The sequence below is a fragment of the Trichosurus vulpecula genome, chromosome 6 (genome assembly GCF_011100635.1).
Source record: "Trichosurus vulpecula isolate mTriVul1 chromosome 6, mTriVul1.pri, whole genome shotgun sequence".
NCBI classification, from domain to species: Eukaryota; Metazoa; Chordata; class Mammalia; order Diprotodontia; family Phalangeridae; genus Trichosurus; species Trichosurus vulpecula.
In genome coordinates, this window is record NC_050578.1 from 210242549 (window position 1) to 210268595 (window position 26047).

A 26047-nucleotide genomic window follows, 5' to 3' on the forward strand; every position below is an offset into this window, starting at 1 on the left:
CTTAAATTTTCTCACAGGTTCACAAATTTAGGGTCAAAAAGGACCTTAGGAGATCATTTAGTTCACAATTTTCATTTTACAAATGAGGAAACTAGCCCAACAAAGTGAAGTTACTTGCTCAAGGTCATGCATAATAAAAGCAACACTCGGGATTACAAAGGACACCTTCAATTCTAAATACAGTGTTTTTCTGTGCTCCATGCATGTACATCGTGTTGATCCTATTCTTCTTTTCATCATGATTATCCTTTCCCATCTCATTCAATTAGCTTGCAAGTTCCAAGAATACATGAACTTATGTCATAACCACCTTTGTATGCTTGGCATTTACCTACTAATAAGTTCCTTAAGGGGTTTGCTGAATTAAAAAATATTTTCGTTCTAATAATTCAATTTCTGACCTGTGGTTTCATGAATTACTTTTTAGTGTTTCTCATGCTCCCTCCCCCTCCACTTACATAACAATTATGCTTCTTCAGCTCACTGAGCCAAATGTAGTAATTTACTTTCTTGGACAATTTATTATGTAAAGTGCGCACACGTGTTTGCGCACGCACACGCACACACACACACACACACACACACACACACACACAGAGGAAGAAAACAGCTGGAAATATTTATTTCCAAACATACTCCAGAATATCCTTTATTCACCCAGGAACACTCACCATAAGAGATTGTTCCAAGGTAGCATGCCTTTCTTCTTTCTCAACTGTTCTTCGACAGTCTGGACATACCCAAAGTGGAAGATGCAGCATACTATTTGCTTTAGGAGATGTAGAAAGTGCCATTTTGCTAGAATTTTTAATCCCACTCTCTGAAAGTGAGGAATCTTTCCGCTCACTTCTACAAAGAAGACAATGCTCTCCAGTTGTATATGGTGCTCTCTGACCCAAGCCAAAAGTAAATGGAGTCTGAAACAGATTAAAAACGTTTACGCTTTCAACATATTATATAAACAAGTTCATCTTTTACCATAAATTGACATTTTTTCACTGAGCCACTAAGCTATTCAGAAAGAATAAAAAGTCCATGCAAATGATTCCTAATGATCTTGACTGATATGTACTGTTAATGTTCTAGAGCCTCACGATATGTCAAGTCAGACAAACCAGTCATAACAAACACTTTATTTAGGTGGGGGCTTGAAAGTTATTCAATTTCTTTAATCCATCTAGAAATCTCATTCACTACTATTCTTTGCTGGTAATAGATAACATAATATTGAGGGGAAGCATATGGAGAAGCAAACCTGTTGTTCAACAATTCAGGATAGCCTCTCTTTTACAGGTAATGCTCCCCTTAATATTTCTATTCTCAAATTGTTCTCAGTTAACTAAACTATACAAGCTTACCCACCCAAAGGGAAACTGTCACCATTCCTTATTTCTTTTGGCTCCCCACTGAACCTACTAATTAATGCCTGGCCCCAGGCTTTACAAGGAACTACAACCCAGAATGATTTAAGAGGACGACATCAATGTCATATTGGCTGGTCCAGTTTTAGGTTTTCAGACTAAGCCAAAGTACTTAATCTATAAAGATGGATCTCAAAACTTCCTTTTAGCATTGTTAAAGCTGTTATTTGCAATAAGATTAAAACAAAGATGGCTATCAACACTAAGGAGCTATTTAAGTAGATGAGGTAACACAAAGAAGAAAATATGATCTGTGCTGAAAAGAAAAAAAGAAACAACTGATTTAAATCAAAAGATGAGCACGTACATAATGCACCTTAATTAACATATCACTTCGGACAATGTGATTTATAGTTTATCACCTACAGACCTGCAATTTAAAGGAACAACAACAACAAAAAAATTAAGACTAAATGAGCTGCCACACTTAACTTGTACATTAAATGCCGAGGCTAACAACATTAAGAAAAAGACAAACTACATATCAAGTATAATATGCCATCCAAATCTATATACTTCTCATTCTAAGAACATTAAGTACATACGCTGTGCCATAAAGGAGACAAGATAGAAAGATAAATATGTAAATCTTCAAGGAACTTACAAATTATGACAACAAAGATAGGAAAGGAAGAAAGAAGATAAGAAGAGGGCTAGATGCTAAAGTTATCAGCATAACTGATATTTACTAGCTGTATGATCCAGAATAAGCCACATAACCTCTTTGTACTTCTTCTCTTATGAGTAAAATGGGGGCAAGTACTTGTACTATTTATCTCATAGGGTGGTTCTTTGTAAAACCTTAAAGTTCTATATAAATGTGAGCTATTATCTGTCATCTCATCTTCACTGTCAGATTATATAAACTATAAACTCCTTGATGGTAGGGACTGAGTCTTCTTATTTATCAGAATTTTCCCGCTCTTAGTACATAGTATGAACTTAATAATTAATAAACACTTGTAGAAAATTATCACATTAAAGCAATTTGAAATTATGAGAAGTAAAATAACCATAATATCTGACCTAGAAATTATACAATGAGACTTATACCCCAAATGATGCAAAAACAAACACACACACACACACACACACACACACACACACAAACACACACATTTATAGCAATACTTTTTTGTAGTAACAGAGAACTAGAAACAAAATAGGTTCCTATCAATAGAGGAATGACTAAACAAGTGCAGGTACATGAACATAATGGAATATATGACATAAGAAATATAAAATATGATGAATACAGAAGGATGAGAAAACTTATTTGAACTGATACAAAGTGAAATAAACACAGCCAGAAAGAAATACACAATGAGTACCACTATTTAAAAGAAGCCATCCTCTACTCCTCTCTAACCTAGTCCTCATATCCAGTAAGTTGTCATATCTTGATTGGTTGGCTGGTTGCTGTCTTTTGTTCTCAAAGAGGACCAAAATGATATTATGCTAGAGTCAAGTTTCAAGGTGTTCGACTCTGGCTGATCAGACTAATATGAGCTTGGAATGTTCTACCATAGGTTGGGCACAAATAGTCCATGTGAACATTTGGGGGTAGATTCTCTAAATTTGTGCATCTTTCATTTCTTTAGAGCTACTTCAATTCTGCTTTGCTCATACAGCATAGCACCTTCTCTGACTAGGGCCCATCATCTTGACTGGTCCTCTGCCAGTGTCTCCCAGGTCACACAATCAATTGCAAAGTTCTTAAGACCTTGAGAGTGTCTTTGTATCACTTCTTCTGACCACCATGTGACACTTGCCCTGTGTAAGTTCTCCATAAAACAGCCTTTTTGTCAAAGTATACATTTTGCATCCAAAGAACATGGCCATCCCATCGGAGTTGCACTCTCTGAAGCAGAGTTTGAATGCTTGTCAGTTTAGTTCGAGAAAGGACCTCAGCATATGGTATCTTATCCTGCCAGGTGATCTTCAGAATCTTCCTAAGACAATTCAAATGGAAGCGATTCAGTTTCCTGACATGGTGCTGGTAGACTGTCCAGGTTTCACAGGCATACAAAATGAGGTTAGCACAACGGCTCTGTAGATCTTTAGTTTGGTAGTCCATCTATTAGCTTTTCTTTCCCGTAACTCTCCTATGGAGCCTCCCAAACACTGAGCTAGCTCTGGCAATGCGTGTGTCAACTTTATCATCAATGTATACATCCCTAGAAAGTACACTACCAAAGTAGGTGAACTTATCCACAGCATCCAAAACTTCTCCATTTGCTGTAACTGATGGTCCCACATGAGAGCATCTGTGTTTTCTTCATGTTGTTAGGCCAAAATTAGCACAAGCAGAAGACAACTGATCCATACTTTTCTCAGCTTCAGAGGCTACATTGAGGGCACAATCCTCTGCAAACAGAAAATCATGCACCCACATTCCCTCCACTCTGCGTCAAGGTCATCTACCCCACTGATGGTAAATTCTTCAATCTGAAAAGGCTATAAGCCAAGGCCAAATCTTGCAATTTCTTTCTCTACTATATTTCTCCCACAGATCTCCTCTCCATTCACACAACCACCACACTAGCTCAAGTCCTAATTATCTCTCGCTTGGATTAGTGCAACAGCCTTCATCTCTCTGCCTCAAGTTCCTCCTCATTCCAATCCATCCTCCACACAGCTGCTAAAGGAGACGTTCCTAAAGAGTAAGTCTCACCATGTTATGTTCTGGGTCAATAAATTCCTGCGGCTCCCTCACCTCCAGAATCAAATTCAAAGTCCTTTGTTTGACATTTAAAACTTTTTACAACCTAGAGTCTTCCTCCCTTTCCCACCTTCTTACAGTGCATCCCCTTCACATACTCCTTTGCCATTTTTCCTAAATGACATTACACCTCTCATCTCTGAGCCTTGGCTGTTAACTCATGCCTGGAATGCTTTTCCTCCCAATCTCTTAGAATTCTGGGTTTCCTTAAAGATTTAGCTCCAGACTTGTCTTTTAGTCTATACTTATCTGCTAAGTTCTGATTTCTGTATGGTGGGTCTCCCCCATTAGAATGTAAATTCCTGAAGAGCAGAGATTGTTTTTCCTATTTCTCTGTATCCCAAGTAATTAGTGCTTGCTGAAAAAATAACAAAAATAAAAAATAGAATGATGCAAACTTATAATGACAAGCTTAGCTCCCAATTAAGAGATATGACAAGGCATCTTCCTCTACTTCTTGGCAAAATCTAGCATATGATGGAATATAACATGTTAAGTTTTACAATGTTAGTTTTGCTGAACTGTCTTTTCTTCTTCTTCTTTTTTTTTTTTTTTTAAATTCTTTGTTACAACAGAAAAGTGAAAGGGGGAAGGATACCCTAATAAACACACCCGCAGTATGGCTCACAGAAAGAGATGCCATGGTCAAGCTGAGTCATCTACTGGTACCACCTTAAGTATGACCTTCCCTTAGACTTTAGCAAAGAGAGTCTAAGACTCTGAAATCAAAAGCCCTGAAAATATCAGTGTTCCCCAGTCTACCAGCCTAGCACCCACAGCCATTGTCAAATTTTTGTATATAATAAGCACTTAATAAAAGCTTTTTGATTCATTCATTAATGAAAATTTTGAAAAGTTATTGTAATATCTTGTTTAAAAAAAGCTTTTCTCCTTTCATCTCACCATCAGTGCAGAGGGTATATACAAAGCACTGGGAATATAAGGCTACAGGATTTTACAGTTGGAATTGATATGCCTATATCTTTCTCATCCCTAAAATACCCTCATTTGACCTAACCATCCCTATCTGCTATCATTCTATGTCTCTCATTCTCTTCTCTTCTAAATTCTTTGAGAAAGGTGTCCGCACTATGTGATTCCACTGCCTTTCTTATTTTGCAACCCTCGGCAATTTGGCTTTTGACTTTGATTATCTATCAAACTCTTTTCAAGATCATAAATGACCTTTTTCTCCCATTTGTTTATGAAGTTTTTATAACTCAGAACATGATCTATTTTAATAAACTATACAGCAAAGCTGAAAAATGTATATTTTCTTTTCTACTTTAATTTGATAACTGGCAGATATAGAATATGAAACTTTTCAAAAGGTCTGAGTAGGTCCTTAATGTTGTTATTGCTTGTCTTATAGTTAATTTGCCTTGGTCTGAAAAAGGGTGATGATTCATTCTATTTCTTTCAAACTTACATCTTTTCTCCATTTTGATCCCTCTCTGTATTCTCCCTTTGCAGAAGATGGTGGAAGATAAAGAATATGATCAATACTAGTGATATGTAATGGAAGAGATCTACCTCCAACTCTACTTTCTCTCCTTTCTTCTTGTCATCAATCAATCTTAGCTTTGTTTTTCTTTATTTTTAATTTTCCCTTTATAATTCACCTTATAATGCTGAAATTTTTTTCCATGTGACTATTCCCTACCTGACCTATTCTTTCCCTGTTGTATGTGAACCCATACCAGACTCTTTGTGTTTATAAAATCCTCTTTTTTTCAGTTCAAATAAAGTGAGGTCCATATGATGCCTGTTGCCTACACGCCTTCCATTTTTGTATACGTTTATCATGCAACTGTGAGACATAATTTTCCTCTCCTATTTTTTTCCAATAGTCCTCTGTTCATATTTTTTCCCCTTTCTTAAGACCATCCAAATACTATGAAAACACCACCCATCTGTTTATCTTATTTAATTCCCTCTGTAACACTTGAAAAATCATTAGGATTCTAGTACTTTTCTATAAGAAATGACAAAGCAGGATGATTTCCAAAAAACCTGAGATGATGCAAAGTGAAGTGAACAGAACAAGGAGAACATTGTATATAGTAACATAAAGATTATAAGGATGGTCAATTGTGAAAGATTTAGCTACTCTGCTCAAGACAATGAGGTGAGACAATGCCAAAGAACCCATGATAAAAAATGCTATCCACCTCCAGAGAAGAGAACTCAAGAACCCCAGGGCATATTAAAGCAATTTTTTTTTTCACTTTCTTTGTGTTTCTTGATTTTTATTGTTTTCTTGTGGGTTTCTTTTGGAGACTGAAGGTGGAGAAACATAACTAACATTGAAATAATTTTTTAAAAAAGAAAAAATCATTAGGATTCTAAAGGGATCCTTGTTTCTCTTCTTTTCCTATCAGAATGTGAATATTTCACATTAGTTGGACCCTTCTTATTGCTCAAATATATTTCCTTTTTTAGATTTCTTGATTCTGGTGTTGTCTTTTCTAGATATCTACTCAGTTTTGGTATTTTAATACAGAATGCTTGAAAGTCTATTATCCCATGAAAGATCTATTCCTCACTCCCCACCCCTCTGCCACCTCCCCTGCCCTGCCATGGTTATATTTGGTTATGGAAGCTAAATTATTTTTTATCATAATCTTTTATTTTTTGGAATGCCACATTAATAGGTCTTTGCTTCTTTACATCAAGAACTGCCAGGTATGACTGTGATTCCTAACTACCTGAACTCTTTCTGGATGCTTGCAGTATTTTTTCCCACTGACTTGGAACCTCTGAATTTTGGGCAGGAAATTACGGAGGATTTCTTTCTTTATATAGGCATATTCTGAATATGGTTTTTTAAAATATGGCATCTGGTGGGGTAGAGAGTTTGGTCATGGTTTTCTGGAAGCCTGATTTAAAATTATTTCTCCTTGACCTGTTTTCCAAGTCAATTGCTTTGATAGTGGATACCTTGTAGCATTTTCTGTTTTTTTTCCTGATATTTAAATATTGTTCTAATATTCATAAACGTCTCAAGTAGGTAAGAGTTCTACTCGGTCCATTCTAATATTGAGAGAGTCCACTACCTGGGTGAGACTCTCCATCTTCTAACTATTTTATTCTCCTAATTTTTTCTTCCACAGATCTGTTTTTTAATCTTTTGCTTCATTTCTTCTTTGTACTCATAGCACTTGCTATGAATCCATTTCTGCCCTGAGGTTCTGCTTACAGTTATAATGGAGTTTACTTTCTTCTTCTGGGTTATCTTTTTACTATTTTTTCTTGGTATTCATATCTTTACTCATATATCCTTAGTTCTTGATTTGGGACTTTGCACTACGGTTAAACTTCAAACCCTACAATATCCCTATAAATGAGGTGGTCAGGCTGTTTTGTTCCTGATCTAGTTTTCCTAGGTTTCTGCCTCTGCCTTCTACTTCCCCTCATGTGTTTGAACTATGAGCTTTGTAGTCTTCCAGTTTCTTGCTGCTATGTTCTTCTATCCCTTAGAATTCTTTTAGTCAGCCATGGGCTTCTGTTCTGTTTACCTGGGTTCATGGTGATTTCTAGGACAAGATCCTGTTTCCAGTATCCACAATTTTTGGCTATCTTTTTGTGCAAGCCTGGACCAAATGAAGGAGCTTATTCATGTTTTCCTCCTCTATTTTCTTGGTCACTGTTCAATCTATCATTCTTTCTAAATTACTACTCTGGATCCTAAATAAAAGTGGTAAAGGTGGGCTCCTCCTTCACAAGGCCATCTGAACAGGAATACCTCTTGCTCAACTATTAGCAATTTATCTCATTCCCTGCAACGCATGCTCTTCAAGCCCCAATCCCTAATACTGCAAATGACTGATCATCCCATTTCATTAAGATCTTACTATATAACTGGAACCCCCTTAATTACCCTTCTTCCATTCCTCCAAACATCTCAGCATTATCATTTATTCTTCCCTCCTTCCTCAGATTGCAGAAGAAATGATTGACTAATATCTTGCCCAGGATAATCCCACTAGATGTGCCCCAGATCTCACTGTCTTTTGGTTCCTCCAAGATCCTGCTATAGCAATCATCCCTACTCTCTGATGTCTATTTTCAGTCTCAATTTTCTACTAAATCTTTCCCACATAGCAACAACATCTCCCTGAAATGAAAAAACAAAAAGCAAAAAAGCTTTCCTTGTACTGGCTACTGCATCCAAGCACCATCCTATTTTTACTGTCCTTCACTTACAAAGTTCTTAAGAAAGTTATTGAACACTTGGATTCCCCTTGAAGTCTGGCTTTTTCCTACCTGCTAATCTAGGTCAAAGGTCACCAATGTCTTTTATCAGCAAATCTAACAGCCTTTCTTCAGGTCTCATTGTCCTTAGTCTTCCCACAATACATAATAAGTTAACTACTCCCCTTTAGATACTGTATTCACCCTCAGTTTCAGAAGTATCATTCATTGAATTTTCCTATTTTTCTCAGCATTCTTCATTTTGTCATTAGGAGGCAGCATAGCATGGTGGAAAACACTAAGCTTGTGGCAGGAAGACTTAAATACTACTTCCTCTACTTACAGCTGCACAACTCCTTTTCATTTTGTTTTGGAGAGGGGAAGGCAGGGCAATTGGGGTTAAGTGATGTGTCCAAGGTCACACAACTAGTAAGTGTGTCCAGTGTCTGAGGCTGGATTTGAACTCAGGTCCTCCTGATTCCATGGCTGGTGCTCTACACACTGTGCCACCTAGCTCCAGCTGTACAACTCTGGGCAAGTTACTTTACACCCTTCTGAATTTTGAGGCAGTGGAGTTGGAGTCAGAAAGATCAAACTTAAAAACTTCTCTCAAACAGCTATGATATGACTGTGGACAAGAGCCTCTCTATTCCCTTCATCTTTAAAACAAGGGGTTGTTTAACATCTATTTCGTCTTCTAGTAGTTTGGGTGTGACATATTTTTATAGATAATCTTCCATTTCTTTTTTAATTTTCAGTTCCACTGGCACAGAATTATGTATTATAGGTTTTAATAGCTATTTTAGTTCTTCCATTTTTTGTGATTTTTTACCTTGTTCATTTTAATAATTTAATTTTTCTTTCTTTTTGATCAAGTTACCTAAAAGTTTATTAATTTTAAAAATATATTGTGTTTATCAATCCTTTCTTTTTCCATTTTGTTATTGTACAAAAGCAGAAATATAATTTTTTTTCCTAAAAGACTGCTTTATCTGTATGTCAATAATTTGGGTGCATTGTCTCATTGTTCTCATTCTCTTTCACAAAGTTTTTATTGCTACTCTTAATTTAGATTGTCACTGGTAAGTCCAAGTTTAGGTCAACATCTTTAGCATTTATTTCTAATAAAAATTACTGTATACATTGTAATATAATCTAGTAAAAGAAGCTTAGTATTTCTGCTTTTTTCCATCTGTTTATAATTTTTCTGTACCAGTATATCTGTTTTTGTAAAGGTAACACCTGGCGCTGAGAAAACGGGTATTCTTGAAAGTCTCTATTAAAAAGATGCCTTAAGTCTTTCAGTTCCTAATGCTCTAATATTTCAGTTTTATATTATTATTTTTATTTATCTTTTTTAGATTTGTACAACCCAGAAAGTGACATGAAAGGCTGTCATAAATTTTGTTATTATCTATTTGTCTTTCTAATTCAGGCAACTTTTCCTTTATGATTTTAAATGCCATGATATTTTAGACATATATGGTAAGTGTTGATACTGGTTCATTGTCGAAAGTTCCTTGAAGAACAATGTAGTTTCCCTGTTTATCTTTCTTTATGGTATGAATTTTTATTTTTATTTCTTTTGCATTTTTGATCCACTCCCTTTAAGCCAATACTTGCTAGTCCATTCCCATAGGCTCACCTCAAATACCCATTCTTGTTTCCTTAGTTCTCGAATCCCAAGTTCTCTGAATTTGCTTAAATTTAATTTTCTTTTTCTTTCAGCTTATTCATTCATTTCTTCTCCTCTTTTGGCCTTCTCATTCCTTCACAGTTAATTGGTTAAAAATCTGCCCCTTCTGCCTCCCCTCTAAACTCTTGTTTAAACTTTCTTTTACTGCACATTTTCTTTTACTGTACCCTTCCAAGAAATTTTTGTCTTGTCTTCATAGCAATCTTCTCCTCCAGTTTATAAAGTCCTATGCCTTTCAAAGCTGTTTTTCTATTCTCCTGCCACTTGCTCTATCTTGCTGACTACAAAAATCAGTATTCCTTCAATATTCACCTAAAGACAAGGTAGGAATATATTACTCTCCGCTCATTTGCTTTCCCATTCCCCATTTATGTGACTTCCCACTTGGAGGAACTGCCATTCCAGCAAGAAAGATATTGTTTTAAATCAATCCAATCATTTTGGAAAGCATTTTGGAACTAGGACCAAAAAATTAGTAAGCTATGTGTACCCACTGATGAAAAGATGCAACTTCAGGGGTGGAGACAAGATGGGGACTGGAAAACAGGGAATCACTTAAGCTGTCCCCCATATCCCTCCGAACACCTGTAAAAAATGGCTCTAAACAAATTCGAGAGCTACAGAACCCACAGAATAACAGAAGCAGGTCAGCAGCCAGGATGGCCTGGATGGTCACTGGAAAGGGTCTATCGCACCGTGCTGAGAGCGGCACGCAGACCAGCGTGGGCCATGCCAAGACATACCAGGGAGGAGGAGATCCAGCGAGCAGGCCCTCAGGACCAGGAATCACTGAGCTGTAGCAGTTATCAGACTTCTCGACCCACAAATGCCAAAGACCACTGAGCAGGTCAGTGGGAAAACTGCTAGATTTCAGTGAGAAGTATGGAGTCTGGCCCAGCCCCAGGGCGGAGGTCATGCTGAGGCAGCAGGAGGAAGCTCCTCTGGCTGATTCCAGAGTCCCTGGCCCACCCGGTAGGAGGAATCAAAGAGGCGGATCAGTGAGGGAGTTCAGGGAGTGCTTTGCTGGCACAGAGACAGGGTTTTCTTGCTTTGCCCTGCTAGGATCTGGGTCGTGATCCTGGTTGGTGGTTCTTGGGGGAGGAGCAGCACTGGTGTGGCAGAGCTTGTGGTGGCTTAGAAGTAGCTCTGAAAACAGCAGTGCAAGGGTTCTGAAAACCTGGGACAAAGCACTCTCCATTTTCAAGGCAGTCATAACCCGACGAAAAGCTCAAGGGTCGAGTAGTTGGCTGGGAACATAAGCAGAAGGCAGTGTAAAAGGACTCAGGCTCAGACTATAGAATCTTTTTTTTTTTTTTTGGTGACAAAGAAGATCAAAACATACAGCCAGAAGAAGGCAACAAAGTCAAAGAGCCTACGTCAAAAGCCTCCAAGAAAAATATGAACTGGTCTCAGGCCACGGAAGAGCTCAAAAAGGATTTGGAAAAGCAAGTTAGAGAAGTAGAGGAAAAACTGGGATGAGAAAATCATGAAAAACAAGTCAACGACTTGCTAAAGGAGACCCCAAAAAACATTGAAGAAAATAACACCTTAAAGAATAGATTAAGCCAAATGGCGAAAGAGCTCCAAAAAGCCAATGAGGAGAAGAATGCCTTGAAAGGCAGAATCAGCCAAATGGAAAAGGAGGTCCAAAAGATCACTGAAGAAAATACTATCTTAAAAATTAGATTGGAGCAAGTGGAAGCTAGTGACTTTATGAGAAATCAAGAAATTATAAAACAGAACCAAAAGAATGAAAAAATGGAAGACAACATGAAATATCTCATTGGAAAAACCACTGACCTGGAGAATAGATCCAGGAGAGATAATTTAAAAATGATTGAACTACCTGAAAGCCATGATCAAAAAAAGAGCCTAGATATCATCTTTCAAGAAATTATCAAGGAGAACTGCCTTGATATTCTATAGTCAGAGGGTAAAATAGAAATTGAAAGAATCCACCTCTTAAAAAAGATCTCAAAAAGAAAACTCCTAGGAATACTGTAGCCAAATTTCAGAGTTTCCAGGTCAAGGAGAAAATATTGGAAGCAGCCCAAAAGAAACAATTTGAATATTGTGGAAACACCATCAGGATAACACAAGATCTAGCAGTTTCTACATTAATAGATCAAAGGGCTTAGAACACGATATTACAGAGACCAAAGGAGCTAGGATTAAAACCAAGAATCACCTACCCAGCAAAACTGAGTAAAATACTCCAGGGCACAAAATGGACTTTCAAGCTTTCTCAATGAAAAGAACAAAGCTCAGTAGGAAATCTGACTTTCAAGTACAAGAATCAAGAGAAGCATGAAAAGATAAACAAGAAAGAAATCATAAGGGACTTACTAAAGTTGAACTGTTTTGTTTACATTCCTACATGGAAAGATGATGTTTGTAATTCATGAGACCTTTCTCAGTATTAGGGTAGTTGAAGGGAATATATATATATATATATATATATATATATATATATATATATATATATATATATGTGGACAGAGGGCACAGGGTGAGCTGAATATGAAGGGATGATATCTAAAAAAATAATAATAATAAAATTAAAGTGTGAGAGAGGAATACACCAGGAGAAGGAGAAAGGGAGAGATAGAATGAGGTAAATCATCTCACATAAAATTGGCAAGAAAAAGCAGTTCTATTGGAAGGGAAGAGGGGGCAGGTGAAAGGGAATGAGTGAATCTAGCTGTCATCGGATTTGACTTAAGGAGAAAATACACACTCAATTGGGTATCTTACCCTACAGAAAAATACGGGAGAAGAGGATAAGAGAGGGGGGATAATAGAAGGGAGGGCAGGAGGTAGTCAAAAGCAAACACTTTTGAAAAGGGACAGGGTCAAGGGAGGAAACTGAATAAAGGGGAACAGGATAGGATAGTGGGAAATATAATTAGTCTTTCACAACATGGCTGCCATGGAAGTGTCTTGCATAAGGATACATGTGTGGATTATGTTGAATTGCTTGCCTTCTCAAGGAGGATGGGTGGGCAGGGAAGGGAGAGAATTTGGAACTCAAAGTTTTAAAAACAAATGCTCAAAAAAAAAGAGCCATTTTTACATCCAACTGGGAAATAAGATATACAGGCAACGGGGTAGAGAAATCTATCTTGCCCCACAAGAAAGTAAGGGGAAAAGAGATGGGGGGGAATGGGGTGACAGAAGAGAGGGCAGACTGGGGAAAGGGGCAATCAGAACATATGCCATCTTGGGGTGGGGGAGGGTAGAAATGGGGGGAAAAAGATGCGACTTCTAGTTTTCTATCCCAAAGATATCAAAGAAAAGTGAAAAAGACCCACATGCATAAAAATATTTATAGAAATTCTCACTGGAAATGCAAAGAACTGGAAACTAAGGTGTCAGTACGGACGTACTGAAGAAGGGCTATATAAATTATGTTATATGGATGTAATGTAATCCTACTGTGGCATAAGAAGTGATGAAAGAGACAGTTTCAGAGAAACCTGGGGAAACTGCTATGAACTAATGCAGAGCGAACAGAGCCACGAAAAAAATTCTATACTAACAGCAATGGTCTAAAAAGAAAGAACTCTGGTCAAGAGAACAAGAATATGCATTTATACCACTACCATCTATCAGGGACTGGGCTAAAGGCTTAAAAAAAATTATCATTTGATCCTCATACATCATTAGATATTATTGACATGAGGTGATATTTATATTTTTTCTTTCAGGTTTTTTAATCTGTATGTTTTTCTGGGAGATCTGTGTTCCTTTTCATCTCTGTGCCTTCAGCCTTTAAAGTCAGCAGCTCTGGTCTATCAAGAGGTTCTATTATATTAACATTGTTGCCTTTTGCTTTTCTTCTGCCACATTTCCCTACACTTTGGTATTTTTGTGTTCTAAATCTGTTGGTTTCTCTTAGCTTCTATCTCTTTTGAAATTCTCCATCATGTATTAATTTTTCCTACTTTGTGATTTTTAATTCTGCATTAAAAGTTATGAGCTCTGTCCCAATTTCACTTCACTCTTAATTCTGGAGTCTCATGCTACTGTCCCATGATCTCTAGAGAGTTCATAGGATTCTCTCTCTCTCTCATTCATTCAGTAATACTGGTTCATTATCCTTCGCATTTATTTAAAGTGCTGAAGCTCCTTTTTGAGGTTTTATTAAGTTTGATTATTTTTATGATCAGCTCCAGGATAAAATATAAAATCATGTGCTTGGCATTCCTACCCTGTCCTACTCTGACCTTTCCAATCTTCCTATACCATACTCAACCTCAAGTACTTTGCAAAGCAAGGACCCCAGTCTTCCTAATTAAAAAAAAATTTTTTTTTTTGGCAGGGAAGGCAGTGCAATTGGGGTTAAGTGACTTGCCCAAGGTCACACAGCTAGTAAGCGTGTCAAGTGTCTGAGGCTGCATTTGAACTCAGGTCCTCCTGACTCCAGGACCAATGTTCTACTCACTGTGCCACCTAGGTGCCCCTTCCTGCTAATTTTTACATAAGATATTCCACCTCCAGATTCTGGTCATTTTCAGTGGCTGTCTCCTATGCCCTTTCTTTCCTTCCTCATCTCTCCCTCCTGGCTTCCTTTAAGTCTCAGTAAAGATTTCACCTTTACGAAAAGTCTTTCCCAATTCCCCTTGATGCTAGTGTGCCTTCCTTCAGTTGATTATCTCTAATTCTTGCTTGTACATAGTTGTTTACATGCTGTCTTCCCCATTAAACTGTGAGCTTCTTAAAAGCAGAACTTTTTTTTTTTGGCCTTTCTTTGTATCCCTAGAGCTCAGAGCAATTACTGGAATATAGTAGGAGCTTAATAAATAATTATTGACTATCTTACCAAACACTCACTGAAACCTTTGTAATCTTACTTCCATTATCAGCATTCTCTACACCTTACTTTGGCATTCGGAATCCTCTACAATCTTTCCCTAACCTAAATCAGTAGCATTATTTTTCAAATATACCCCTTTCTCATTCTTGTAGATCAGTCAAACTGGACAACTTATTGAATACAAGTACCTTCTACTTTCTTACCTCTTATGTGTAGCTACTATGCCTGGAATATCTTATCCTCCTCAGCTCTATATGAAGAAATCTTACCCTTTTCACATGGAGACCCAATAACACCTCTTCCTGAAGGTTAATAAATCTACTGGATTGCTCCTTCCTCTGATCTTGCACATCGGGGTTTGCACATCTTTTATGCATTTATATTCTATTTCGTATAATTATTTCTTTATCTTTTACTTCACCCGATAGTTTGAAGGCAAGGTATGTGCTATTTCTTTCTTTCCTTCTGCACCTGGCAAGGATAATATTCTGCACATAGTAGGCTGTTAAATGTTTGCAGACTGAATAACAATAAATATATGAAGGAATAGCCAAATATTCCAAAGATCAACTTTTTGCCCACCCACACTGAAATTTCTGAATCAGAAAATCCCATATCAGACTGTTCATACCTGAGAAACACCTGGGAAATCTGAACCAACAGGGCCATCAGCAAATTGGGTACCATTTAATGAAACCTAGGAAAAATTAAAGCATATGATTAAGAACATGGCAAGAAATAAAGGTGTCTATTCCTTCCATGTTTCACTTGCTAACCAATATCAGGCTTAAACTATTTTCTTAGTAAATGCCCCTACTACTATTCTTCTTTTTCTGTTGCATGTAACTAATTTCTTTCCATGGTCCACTACCCCCACATCACAGAAACTTTCTTCCCAGAGGTTCTAATTTGTAACACTCAGGTGTAGCTCTTAACAAGTCCCAAGAGGTAAGTGCCAGGAATAAATAAAATGTTCCCCTTCCTTAAAGGAACAGATGTTCTGCCTCTAGGTTGCTGCTACTATGCATTAGTGGCTGTTCAGTATTAGTACATCATGATGAGCTATTTTTTTCTGGAAATCTGATCCTTTCCTTTCCTTTACATTCTCCAAAGTATGATCAGCAGAAGATTCCCTTATCCATGCACCTTCTTAAAGGGTGGTTTTTTTCCCCAAAAGACAAAAGGGGGGGGGCAGTGAGGGTGGAGAGAGACGCTACAGTGAAGTATTTTCTTCTTTTTTTTAATGTAAGGCAAGGGATGAAAACAGGTAAAACTGATACTACTCAAAATCCCATTTAAATCTTGCATAACACACGACTATGTATTTATTAAAAGACTCAACAAAAAACATAAAAGACTCAACAACTTAATTATTTTTTTTTATTATGATGACTTCACTTTTTTTTAAATTTAAATTTATTTATTTAACATATTTGGTTTTCAGCATTGATTTTCACAACAGTTTGAATTACAAATTTTCTCCCCATTTCTACCCTCCCCCCCACTCCAAGATGGCTTATATTCTGGTTGCCCTGCTCCCCAGTCAGCCCTCCCCTCTATCACCCCCCTCCCCTCTCATCCCCTTTTCCCTTCCTTTCTTGTAGGGCAAGATAAATTTCTACACCCCATTGCCTGTGTATCTTATTTTTTAGTTGCATGCAAAAACTTTTTTTTTGTTTTTGAACATCTGTTTTTAAAACAAATTCTCTCCCCTCTTCCCTTCCCACCCACCCTCCCTAAGAAGTCGAGCACTTCAACCTAGGCCACGCATGTATCATTATGTATAACCCCTCCACAATACTCATGTTGTGAAAGGCTAACTACATTTTGCTCCTTCCCAACCCATCCCGCTTTATTGAATTTTCTCCCTTGACCCTGTCCCCTTTCCAAAGTGTTTGTTTTGATTACCTCCACCCCCATCTGCCCTCCCCTCCATCATCCCCCCCCTTTTATTTTTTTTTATCTTCCTCCCTCTTCTTTCCTGTGGGGTAAGATACCCAACTGAGTATGTATGGTATTCCCTCCTCAGGCCAAATCTGATGAGAGCAAGGTTCACTCATTCCCCCCTCACCTGCCCTCTCCCCTCCTCCCACAGAACTGCTTCCTCTTGCCACCTTTATGCTAGATAATCCACCCCATTCTATCTCTCCCTATCTCCCTCTCTCAGTATGTTGCTCTCTCATCCCTTAATTTCATTTTATTTCTTTTAGATATCTTCCCTTCATCTTCAACTCACCTTGTGTCTGCTCTCTCTCTTTTACATATATATAAACACACATATATATATACACATACATACACATACATACATATACACATAGATATATACATACATACACATTCACTTATATATATATATACATAAACACACACACACACACACACATATATATATGTATGTATATATATATATATATATATATATATATATATATATATATATATATATATATATATATATATGCATATTCCCTTCAACTACCCTAATACTGAGGTCTCATGAATCATACACCTCATCTTTCCATGTAGGAATGTAAACAAAACAGTTCAACTTTAGTAAGTCCTTTGCAATTTCCGTTTCTTGATTACCTTTTCATGCTTCTCTTGATTCTTGTGTTTGAAAGTCAAATTTTCTATTCAGTTCTGGTCTTTTCACTGAGAAAGCTTGAAAGTCCTCTATTTTATTGAAAATCCATATTTTGCCTTGGTACATGATACTCAGTTTTGCTGGGTAGGTGATTCTAGGTTTTAATCCTAGCTCCATTGACCTCCGGAATATCGCATTCCAAGCCCTTCGATCTCTTAATGTAGAAGCTGCCAGATCTTGGATTATTCTGATTGGGTTTCCACAATACTCAAATTGTTTCTTTCTGGCTGCTTGCAATATTTTCTCCTTCATCTGGGAGCTCTGGAATTTGGCGACAATATTCCTAGGAGATTTCTTTTTGGGATCTATTTGAGGAGGCGATCGATGGATTCTTTCAATTTCTATTTTGCCCTGTAGCTCTAGAATATCAGGGCAGTTCTCTTTGATAATTTCCTGAAAGATGGTATCTAGGCTCTTTTTTTGATCATGGCTTTCAGGTAGTCCAATAATTTTTAAATTATCTCTCCTGGATCTATTTTCCAGGTCAGTGGTTTTTCCAAGGAGATATTTCATATTGTCTTCCATTTTTTCATTCCTTTGGTTCTGTTTTATAATATCCTGATTTCTCATAGAGTCACTAGCTTCCACTTGCTCCAATCTAATTTTTAAAGTAATATTTTCTTCAGTGGTCTTTTGGACCTCCTTTTCCATTTGGCTAATTCTGCCTTTCAAGGCATTCTTCTCCTCATTGGCTTTTTGGAGCTCTTTTGCCATTTGAGTTAGTCTGTTTTTTAAGGTGTTGTTTTCTTCAGTGTATTTTTCAGCATTTTTTTGGGTCTCCTTTAGCAAGTCATTGACTTGTTTTTCATGGTTTTCTCGCATCCTTCTCATTTCTCTTCCCAATTTTTCCTCTACTTCTCTAACTTGCTTTTCCAAATCCTTTTTGAGTTCTTCTATGGCCTGGGGCCAGTTCATTTTTTTCTTGGAGGCTTTGGTTGTAGGCTCTATGACTTTGTTGTCTTCTTTAGGCTGTATGTTTTGGTCTTCTTTGTCACCAAAGAAAGAATCCAAAGTTTGAGACTGAATCTGGGCGCGTTTTCGCTGCCTGGCCATATTCCCAACCAACTAACTTGACCCTTGAGTTTTTCAGTGGGGTATGACTGATTGTAGACTAACGAGTTCTATGTTCCATGTTTGGGGGGGAGGTGCCAGCTCTGTCAGACCCGCACTACTCCTTCCCCAAGAGCCCCCAGTCCAGACTGGGCTTAGATCTTCAGCAGGCTGTTGCACTCCTGCTCTGATCCGCCACTTAATTCCTCCCACCAGGTGGGCCTGGAGCCGGAAGTATCAACAGCTGCCCCACCTCCGCTGCCCCCGGGGCTGGAAGCCGAACCTCGAATTCCTTCTACTCCCGCAGCTTTTCCCACTAATCTTCTTCACAGTCTTTGGTGTTTGTGGGTTGAGGGATCTGGTAACTGCCGCAGCTCACATATTCAGGGTGCTAGGGCCCCCTCCGCCCGGCTTCTGGTCTGGATGGTCCACACCATTCAGGCTGGGCTCTGCTCCATTCCGTTCCCAGCTCCCAGCTCCCAGCTCTGTGCGGAATAGACCTCACCCAGAGACCATACAGGCTGTCCTGGGCTGGAGCCCTGCTTCCTTCCCTCTGCTGTTCTGTGGGTTCTGCCGTTCTAGAATTGGTTCAGAGCCATTTTTTATAGGTTTTTGGAGGGACTTGGGTACGGAGCTCACTCTAGTCCCTGCTTACCAGCCGCCATCTTCAACTTAATTATTTGGAAATGGAAAAAATTATCTTACATAAATATCAAATTCTTAAGTATATAAATTGTTTTATTTTCAAGTATATTTGCTGAGCACTGGGCAAGTCTTCAAAAGAAAAATCTCATGGAGGAACATTTACATCTAACACTGTTGGGAATCAATTTATTTCAATTATTATTATAGTATATAAACCAAACATGATTAAAACTGATTTACACAAAGGATTGATTCAAATATCTAAAACAACTATAGTATCAAACTACAATAATTCAGAAGCCATTTCATAGGATCACACATTTAGTGCTGAAAGATCTAGAGAGCTTAAAAATCATCTAGTCAAACACCCTCCCTTTACAATTGCAGAAAATGAAGCCCACAAAGCTTAAGTTGACTTGCCCAGGGTCAGACAGGTATTAACTTGCCTTGACTGAACCTAGTCCTTTTAATATTCTCTTCTCTTTTTACTAGTCTTATTAATGGAATTAAAACTATTCTAGAACCATAGATGGTCTAGAAAATGGGAAATTATCAAAGAAGTAGAATAGTTGTAAAACAGAGAATATAAAATTTTTTTTTTAAACTCCAACCCATATGAAATAATTACACAGAAAAATTTTCTTAACAGTATCAAAAACCACATCACTGGTTTAATATCTAACAACTGATACAAGTATCAAATGAACAAAATAATAATTTCTATTCTTACACACTATGCACCAAACTTGATATTCTCTACATTGAAATTTATAAAAAGGAATCTCATATTCCAAATATGAATGCTTTTGGTTTTTAAATACGATTACCTTTATATATGTGTAAATGATTAACATAAAAAAGCAGCTACTACAACTTGAAATGTTATGTGTGTATACTCATTTGTAACCAGAGGAGGGAGCTTGGGTCCCTCATTTAACTAACAACAAAACTGCCAAAGGGTGGTCAGCCCCTATATGATTGTTTAGAAGTGGAATTAATAATATTGCTAGGGAAATTTTGCAATGACCTAGTACAAGCTGAAGTATCCTAATTTAATGTAGAAAAAGTCAAATTTTTCAGTATAAGTAGTACATACTGTACACATTATTTATGTTTGTGACATTCTCATTTCTGGTTATATAGATGCTGAAATATATTAATAACAAATACATTTCCTAAAACTATGTTACCTGCTGATAATGTGACAGTATAATGAGAAGGCGCCTATTAGTAGGCCTGGAGTCAGAAAGACTGAAATTCAAATCTAACCTCAGGCACTTGCTAGCTGTGTGATCCTGGGCAAGTTACTAAATTTGTTTGTCCCTGTTATCTCAACTATAAAATGGGAATATAATAACAGCACCTAACTTGAAGGATTACTATGAGGATCAAATGAAATAATATTTGTGAAATGCTTAGCACAGTCCCTGGTATATGAAGTACTATATAAGTGATTATTCTCTTCCCGAATATTTCTTTCTTGACAAGGCCACCGATGGAATTATCTAATTTATAGCAACCCGATACTGAGGCTAATTAAAGGGTACGAAACATTTAGAGATAAATACAATCCTACCTTCATCTTAACATGATGCAAATAGCATACAATTTTTTTTTAATTTAATGCTTGAATTCATTTTGTTTAGTCGTTTTTAAGCAGCCTGCAAAATATTTTACAGAGTTCCACAGGTAGAATAAATTTGGCATTTAGGGCACAAAATATTAAGTATGTACCATATCCTTAAGGTATATAAACACAGAAACAGACTAATATACTCACTCTACTAGTGTGTATATTTCATAGTAATTTTTCCCCATGTAGTACATCACACTGCTTTTACTGAAACAGGGCTTTAATATTTAGGAGGGAACTAGTAATGCAAAGGTCTACTATTATAGTACTTGCTGGGAAACAGTATTTGTGGTGTTTCTGCCTTAAAGAAGTGATGAAGAAAAAAATCAACAATCCTCACTAATTACTTACACAGCACGCACTAAACTATCTAGGGATTTTACACATTATGGAAGAGAAAAATACTAAAGGACCCCCTCCCTGAGAAATGAGTCTTAAGAAACACTGGGTTAATTAAGATGAGTAAATCTGTGCTCTTGAGAGAATAAGTAGCTGGGTACTACTTAGCCACTGCTAGAATGAAAAATGTGAATAAAAATTGACACCATATTTCTCAGATCAACCAAGAAGAAGAGTAGACAATGGATGTTAAGGTATAACTTCTTGCCCTTAGACATATGACAGCTACTGTATTTCCCCATGTATAAGACACACTCTTTTTCAAAAAAATTTGGGGTCTAAGAACTGGGTGCATCTTATACAGTGGTTGTAGTTTTTTTTTTACTTGCATTTCCCACTTTTTTTGCGCTTGTTGTCTTTGCAGTCATTTTGTATTTGTTACCAGTATATTAGGTTACATTTTGCCACATTCTGCCCAGAAATGGCTCAGAAAATATTTTCGTACAGTGCTGAATTCAAGTTAAAAGTGATCCAGTCTGCAAAAGTGAATGGAAATCTGCTGCTGAACATGTAAGCCTGGTCCTCCTCCAATTGAGAAAACAATCTGAGACAGGCTACAGGAAGAAGAAACCTACTGAAAATGCCATGGCAGAAGAAGGCCATGAGAGGCAAGTCAGCAAAATGGCCTGATTTAGAGAGGGAATTGAAGGTACAGATTGAAGAGCAAAGGGCAATTGGAATTCCTGTGTCCACAAAGGTGGTTCAGCATGAGGCAAGAAGAACTGCTGATGGAAAAGAAGTTACTGATTTCAAAGGAGGACACAATTGGTGCTTCAGGTTCATGAAACAGAATGGAGTAAGCATGCGTGTGTACACGTACCAGACTTGCCCAAAAGATGCCTGAAAGCTATGAGCAGAAGGTCCTTGAACTTCATTGCATTATTGTATGAATTTTATGATGAATAAAACTTGAGTTCAATAACTTTATGCAATACATTTTTTTTTCAAATTTCAGGCCCCAAAATTAAGGTGCGTCTTATACATGGGGAAATATGGTATTTATCCTATTTCAAATGATAAAAATCAGAGCACATCAAACTAGAAAAGACTGATTATACTCCCTAAGCCTCCTCCAACAGCTCAGTATAGTGTTGATTTATTTTTTTAAGTACTGACTTTGGAATCAGAATACCAATGTTGGAATTCCAAGTTCTATCATTTAAAGGTGATGAGTGCACAAGCCCAACTTCTGATATAATAATGTGACCATAAGAAAATCATTTAGTTTTTAAGAGCCTTAGGCACCATTTAAGACTACATCAGTTATTAAACTAAAAACATTTTGGACAAATAAAACCAATGCAACCAAGATTAGAAGGAAAACAGAAAGCTGTGAAATAATTCTTAGAGCAAGTGTCTCTGATAAAGGCCTCATTTCCCAAATGTGTAGAGATCTGAGTCAAATTTATAAGAGTACAAGTCATTTCCCAATTGATAAATGGTCAAAGGATAATAACAGGCAGTTTTCAGATGAAGAAATCAAAGCTGTCTATAGTCATATGAAAAATGCTCTAAATCACTAACTGATTAGAGAAATGAAAATTACAACTCTGAGGTACCATCTCATACCTATCAGACTAGCTAATATGACAGAAAGAGAAAATAACATATGTTGGAAAAGACGTGGGAAAAATGGGACACTAAAGCACCTATGCTGAAGTTCTAAACTGATTCAACTATTCTGGGAAGCAATTTGGAATCATGCCCAAAAGGCTATAAAATCGTGTATGCCCTTTGACCCAGCAATACCACTACTAGGCCTGTGTCCCAAAGAAATTAACCAAAAACAACAAAAAAGGAAAAGGCAAAAGACCTATAATGTACAAAAATATTTATAGTAGTGCCAAAGAATTAAGAATTGCCCTTCAACTGGGGAATAGTTGAACAAATCGTGTTATATGATTGTGATGGATTACTATTGTACTGTAAGAAATGATGAGTAGGATGCTCTCAGAAAAGCTTGGACTTACATGAGCTGATTTGAAGTGAAATGTACTGAGTACAAAGTAACAGCAATATTGTAAGATGATCAGCTGTGAATGACTTAGCTAATCTCAGCAATACCATAATCCAAGACAATTCCAAAGGACTTATGCAGATCAAATCAAACTTTTTTTAAGCTTGATTTTTCTTGATTTTTTTTTTGGTTTGTTTTCTTTCACAACATGACTAACATGGGAATACGTTTTGCATAACTCCATATCCTCAGAGACCATCTAATCCAATCTCATAATTTTACAGACAAGGAAATTGGAAGCCAGGGATGTTAAGTGTTTTGCCTAAGGTCACATGGTATGGAGATAGTAAGTCTCCAATGAAGAATTTTAACCCAAGTCTTAAAAATCCACTGCCATTCCCTAATCTATTAAAGCCAAAATTAGGGCTCAGAGATTTTAAATGACTTGCCCAACTTCAGTCAATAACAAATAACTGGACTCAAGTGCAGCTCTGACTCTAAGTCCACCAGTCTTTTCACTTCAATACCTCAGCTGAAGACTACAGAAACCCATTACATCTGTCCTTCCACATTGAAACCCAAGTATTTACCCATAAATTCCTCAACAGTCATACTCAGATTAAAACAGAATTATAAAATGCCAGAGTTAGAAAAGATCTTAGGCCTCTGAGTTTAACTTTGCACTCAATGCATTCTTATTTGAACTTTCACTAAATTTATTTTTAATATATTGTTAACTAATTTAGTTAACTAACTTTAAAGACCAAGAAACTGTTTTGCTGTCTGACACTGCTGATTGTTAGATATCACTTCCTAATACTAAACCAAAAATCTGTAGCTTTTGCCCACTGTTCTATTCATTGGAGTCATATAAAATAAATCTAATCCAACTTCACATGACAATTCTTCAGATATTTAGAGATAGTTACTATACCTTTTGCCCTCTCCCCCATTCCCTTTTGCGTTCTATCTCTTCAAGCACTCTGCATAAGAAATGGATTCTACCATGCTGGATGTACTCCAATTTGCCAATATTTTTCTTGAAAAGTGGGGGGTGGGGGGGGAGGGATGGTGGCAGTACAGCCAAGATGGTGGAGAAAGGGCAGTGACTTGCCAGAGCTCTCCCCAAAATCCCTCCAAACACTTTTAAATAATGCCATAACATCATCCCTGGAGCAGCAGAACCCACAAAAGCATGGGGTGAAATAATTTTCCAGTGAAAGACAACTTAAAGGTCAGAAGGAAAGGTCTGTTGCACCGGGGTGAGAGTGGAGCCCCACCAAAACAGACCTAGCAAACCAGGAGCAGACCTTGGGAGTCACAGAATCAGCAGCGGCAGCAGCTACTTCTGATGCTCTCCAACTACAGACAGTAACGGGTCAAACAACTGTTCAGGAGATCACAGAGATCTCTCTGCTAGAACTGAGGACCCTCATGACAGTTCCAGGACAGAAAAGAGTGTTTGTGGTCACTCATAGACCAGAGCACGGGCTGCAATGATAGTAAAAACACACCTCTCCTTAGAACATACCATCTTGGAAAAACTGAAAACTTATAGGTCCCTAGAAGTTATCTCTGAAAACAGCTACACAAAACCCCTGAAGCTTGGGACAATGAATCCACCCTGGAAGCAGAGCTCTACTTTAATAAAGAGTTAAAAATCAAGAAATAGGCTGGGAAAACGAACAAACAAGAAAAAAAAATTCTGACCACAGAAAGTTACTATGGTGATAAGGAAAATCAAAACATACACTCAGAAGAAGGTAACAAAGTCAAAGGTCCTATATCCAAAGCCTTCAAGAAAAATATGAATTGGTTGCAGGCCATGGAAGAGCTCAAAAGGGATTCTGAAACTCAGGCAAGAGAGCAGAAGAAAAATTGGGAAGAGAAAGGAGAGTGATACAAGAAAATCATGAAAAAAGAGTCAACAGGTTGATAAAGGAGACACAAAAAAAATTGATGAAAATAACACCTTAAAAAACAATTTGACCAAATGGCAAAAGAGGTCTAAAAAGCCAATGAGGAGAAGAATGCCTTGAAAAGCATAATTGGCCAAATGGAAAAAGAGGTACAAAAATTCACTGAAGAAAAAACTCCTTAAAAAGCAGTAGTGGCCAAAAGGAAAAGGAGGTCCAAAAGCTCACTGAATAAAATAATTCCTTAAAAGTTGGAATGGAGCAAATGGAAGCTAAAACAAAACCAAAAGAATGAAAAAATAGAAGACAATGTGAAATATCTAATTAATATTAAAGGGTGAGAGAGGAATGTACTGGGAGAAAGGGAAAGCTAGAATAGGGTAAATTATCTCACATAAAAGAAAAAAGAAAAAGCTTTTACAGTGGAGGGGAAGAGGGAGAAGGTGAGGAGTACTGGTGAACCTTACCCTCATCAGAAGTGGCTCAAAGAGGGAAAACATGCACACTCAGGTATAGAAATCTATCTCACCCTAGAGAAAAGTAGGAGGGGAAGGGGATAAGAGAAGGGTGGGGGGTGGGGGGTGGGGATAGAAAGAACACACTGGGGGAAGGGGTAAGTCAGAAGCAAAAAACTTTTGAGGAGGGACAGGGTAAAAGGAAAGAGAGAATAGAATAAATGGGGGGTGTGTGATGGAAAGAAACACAGTTAGCAATAATAACTGTAAAATTTTTTGCAACTTTTTTAAAATTTATTTTTCAGTTTATAACATTCAGTGCCACAAGCTTTTGAGTTCCAAATTTTCTCCCCCTTTCTCCCTTCCTCTCCCCCCTCCCCAAGACAGCATGAAATCTGATATAGGCTCTACATATACATTTACATTAAACATATTTTCATATTAGTCATGTTGCAAAGAAGAATTAGAACCAATGGAATGAACCACAAGAAAGAAG

General features: G+C 37.3%; 1 protein-coding gene and 1 pseudogene across 2 annotated transcripts in view; one reads left to right on the forward strand and one right to left on the reverse strand.

Moving 5' to 3' along the window:
• FAM193A (family with sequence similarity 193 member A) overlaps positions 1 to 26047 on the reverse strand; it is a 251271-nt gene that overhangs the window by 110139 nt on the left and 115085 nt on the right. The window contains exons 2-3 of one of the 2 annotated variants that reach the window (XM_036763452.1): positions 15481 to 15546; positions 672 to 917 (exon numbers count right to left, since the gene is read on the reverse strand). In XM_036763452.1, the coding sequence (XP_036619347.1) occupies positions 672 to 794 (123 nt within the window). In that variant the 5' untranslated portion in view covers positions 795 to 917; positions 15481 to 15546. Of the gene's footprint in view, positions 1 to 671; positions 918 to 15480; positions 15547 to 26047 lie in introns of those variants that run through there. The other variant, XM_036763451.1, reaches the window with a different exon arrangement.
• The window catches only part of LOC118854893, a 30470-nt pseudogene continuing 15115 nt past the window's right edge, over positions 10693 to 26047 (forward strand).